At 57.8% G+C, this 3562-nt stretch overlaps 1 protein-coding gene across 1 annotated transcript in view; it reads left to right on the top strand.

Annotated features, from left to right (window-relative positions):
• The window catches only part of Ephb4 (EPH receptor B4), a 27557-nt gene that overhangs the window by 11795 nt on the left and 12200 nt on the right, over positions 1-3562 (top strand). Inside the window, exon 3 of the mRNA XM_055606674.1 lies at positions 2404-2800. Coding sequence (XP_055462649.1) covers positions 2404-2800 — 397 coding nt within the window. The remainder of the gene's footprint in view (positions 1-2403; positions 2801-3562) is intronic.

Here is a 3562-nt window from a genome sequence, read left to right as displayed (position 1 = left end):
TATCTATCATCTATCTCATCTACCTGTCGTCTATCTATGTCTGTATCATCTGTCATTTATCTATCGTCTATGTGTTATCTATTATTATATATCTATCATCTGTCTATGTATCTGTCTGCCATCTATATATGTGTCTATCGTCTCTGTGTACCTACAATCCATCCATCCATCTATGTATCTGTCTGTCGTCTCTGTGTACCTACCACCCATCCATCCATGGACCTGTCTGTCTATCGTCTCTGTGTACCTACCACCCATCCATCCATGGACCTGTATCTTATGCGCATGCGTGTTTTGTCACAGCGTGCGTCTTTGGAGCATGGTCATCCTGGAACTGGAGTTACTGATGGTTGAGAGCCGCCATGTAGGTTCTGGGAATTGAACCTAGGTCCTCTGTAAGAGCAAGTGCTCTTAACTGCTGAGCCACCTCTCTGCGCTGTCCTGCCCGGACTGGCTTGCCGGCTCTAAAGGGAGCCTTGGGCTCAGCCTCCACTGGGCAACCCAGGCCCCGGGCGAGGGGCAGAGGAGCCCCCTTCAGCGCCTGCTCCTCCTGCCCCCCCCCCCCCCCGGCGCTGGGATTTGCAGGCGCATGGCACCAGCTTGGCGTTTTCAAACACTTGTTTCTTGTGAGCGTGCAGGCCAGTCAGCGGCAACTAGAGGGTTCTCTCCCCGCCTGTGCTCCAGGGGCACCAGACCACTGCGCTTGAGGGCCTTTCCCTCCTGGCCACCTCTCCATAAGTACATAAAGCCACGAACTAACAAAAAACTATTAAGTAAGTAAATAAATAAGCAGCGGGCCCCGGTGGCGAGCACGCGTCACCCCTAAACCATCCCACCAGCCCTGGCTTTTGTTGCTGTTGGTTTTAAAATGTTTTATTACGTTGATTAATGATTGTACACGAGCGGATGTTTCGCCCGCACGTGTTTACGTGTTAATGCGTGCCTGGTGCCTGAGGTCAGAAGAGGGGCGGAATCCCCCTCTGGAGTTAGAGACGCTGCGAGCCCCCATGTGGGTGCGGGAATGGACCCCGTCCTCTGTAAGGGCAGGGCGTGCTCCTAACGCTGACCTCTCCAGCCTTCCTGGTGCTCTTTTCCTTTCCTTCCTCCTTTTTGCTTTTTTAAAATCTCTCTCCCCACCCCTGTCTTTTTTGAGATAGTTTCACTCCCTAGATCAGGCTAGCCTTGAACTCAGAGATCTGTCTACCTTCCTGAACCCTGGATCAAAGGCATGGACCGCCATGTCCAGGTTTTTATTTTGTTTTCTTTTTTAAAGACTATTTTTTAATGCTTGTTTTATTTTCTGTGTCTAAGTGTTTGCCTGCATGTATGCCCGGTGCCCGCAGAGGCCAGAAGAGGGTCTCATATCTCCTGGAAATGGAGGTACAGAGAGTTGTGAGCCACTGTGTGGGTGCTAGGACTTGAACCCCTGTCCTCTGCCCATCTCTCTAGCTCCTGTTTGTTGTTGTTGTTGTTGTTTTTCTAGACAGGGTTTCTCTGTGTAGCCCTGGCTGTCCTGGACTCACTCTGTAGACCAGGCTGGCCTCGAACTCACAGAGATCCCCCTGCCTCTGCCTCCCTGAGTGCTGGGATCACAGGCGTGTGCCGCCACGCCCGGTGCTGTGCCTTTTGAGACAGGGTCTCACAGAGAGCTCAGGCTGACTTCAGATTCTCTTACGTGGTCAAGGGTGACCATGAGTCCCTGCTCCTCCTCGGAGCCGGAGCACACGCGTGTGTGAGGGTCACACGCGTGTGTTGGGGCCGCCTGCTCAGTCCGTTCAGCTCCATCCCACCTCTGAAAGATGCGTGTTTGTGCTCACACGTCTTCACCCACAGTTAGCTGCCGATTCCCCGGGGGAGGCCAGCCTCGGAGCCGAGGCTCTCGCCGTGGCCCCGCGTGCGCAGAGCGGGCGGCCGCCGGCCCAGTGGCGGCTCGGCTCAGCAGGCTGACGGGCGCGGAGCAGGCTGGGCGCAGGCTGGCGCCCAGTGTGGCGCGGATGGCTGTGTGTGCTGCCCCGCCCCGGCTCCAGAGGCAGAAGGGTCTGAGTTCGAGGCCAGCCCGGTCTGCAGAGTGAGTCCAGGGCAGCCAGGGCTACACAGAGAGACCCTGTCTCAGGAAAACCTTGTCTGTGTAAGTTTGCGACCGGCTTGGACTTTGGTCTACAAGAGACGTGTGTGTGTGTGTGTGTGTGTGTGTGTGTGTGTGTGTGTGTGTGTACATATACACACAGATCTGTATGTGTGTAAAGGCATGGAGTGTGCGTGTGTGTGCATGTTTCTGTGTGTATTCGCGCATGGGCGTAAACACACACGCGCGCACTGAAGGGAGACGGACGGTTCTGGAGCGGGAGCCGAGGAGCCCGCAGGGCCGCCCTGGGCAGTGGTGGAAACCCGCTTCTCCGGCAGGTGGACACGGTGGCCGCGGAGCACCTGACCCGGAAGCGGCCCGGCGCCGAGGCCACCGGCAAGGTCAACGTCAAGACGCTGCGCCTGGGCCCGCTCAGCAAGGCTGGCTTCTACTTGGCCTTCCAGGACCAGGGCGCCTGCATGGCGCTGCTGTCGCTGCGCCTCTTCTACAAGAAGTGCCCGCGGCTGGTCACCAACCTCACCTCCTTCCCCGAGACCGTGCCCCGCGAGCTCGTGGTGCCCGTGGCGGGAAGCTGCGTGGCCAACGCCGTGGCCGCGGCCGGCCCCGGCCCCAGCCTGTACTGCCGTGAGGACGGCCAGTGGGCGGAGCAGCAGGTCAGCGGCTGCCGCTGCGCGCCCGGGTTCGAGGCCGCCGAGGGCAACAAGGTGTGCAGAGGTGAGCGTGGGCCTCGGGCGGGCTGGCTCGAGGGGTCCCTCCCCGCCGGGCACCTGTGATCCAGCACTGCGGAGGCAGGGGGTCGCCGTCTTAGAATTTAGGATTCCATTAACTCTGTTGATGTTTGGCTGATACATCGATCGACTGAGTGACTGACAGGTTGGTGGGTGGATTGGTTGGTGGTAGGCTCCAGAGGCCAACTGGCGGGAGCCCGTTCTCTCTTCACCCAAGCTGGTGGGACACACTCACACACTCACATCCACACAGACACACTCTTACACACACACACACTCACACACACATTCATGGGCGTCTGTACCCAGCCTCCGACTTTCCCCGCCCTGCGCAGCACCCTGCTTCTGCAGCTCAGGCAGCAAGCCGCGCTCCTGAGGTGCTGACCCGTCTGGGGAGGTCGGCCTGTGCCGAGCAGCTGCAGCCGGGGCTCCTTTGGGGGCCAGAAAGGACGTTTGGTCTGCTCTCTGCCGCTGCGCGCTCTGCACACTGGGCGTTTCCTCATCCGCTGACTTTGCCTCTGTCTGTGGGGTTCAGCTTGTTTTTCCTTCAGCACTGAGGATTTGAACTCAGTCCTCGCTAAGCAGGTGCCCTGCCAGCTGAGCAGCCTCCTTTGGTGGTTTTTTTGGTGAGGGTGGTTTGGTTTTTGGTGAGGGTGGTTTGGTTTTTGGTGGGTTTTGGTGAGGGTGTTTGGTTTTAGTTGTTTTGGTGAGGGTGGTTTGGTTTTGGTGGTTTTTGGTGAGGGTGGTT

The sequence above is a fragment of the Psammomys obesus genome, unplaced genomic scaffold (genome assembly GCF_907164565.1).
Source record: "Psammomys obesus unplaced genomic scaffold, mPsaObe1.curated_primary_1811, whole genome shotgun sequence".
Classification (NCBI taxonomy): Eukaryota; Metazoa; Chordata; class Mammalia; order Rodentia; family Muridae; genus Psammomys; species Psammomys obesus.
This window is presented reverse-complemented; position numbering and strand designations above follow the sequence as displayed.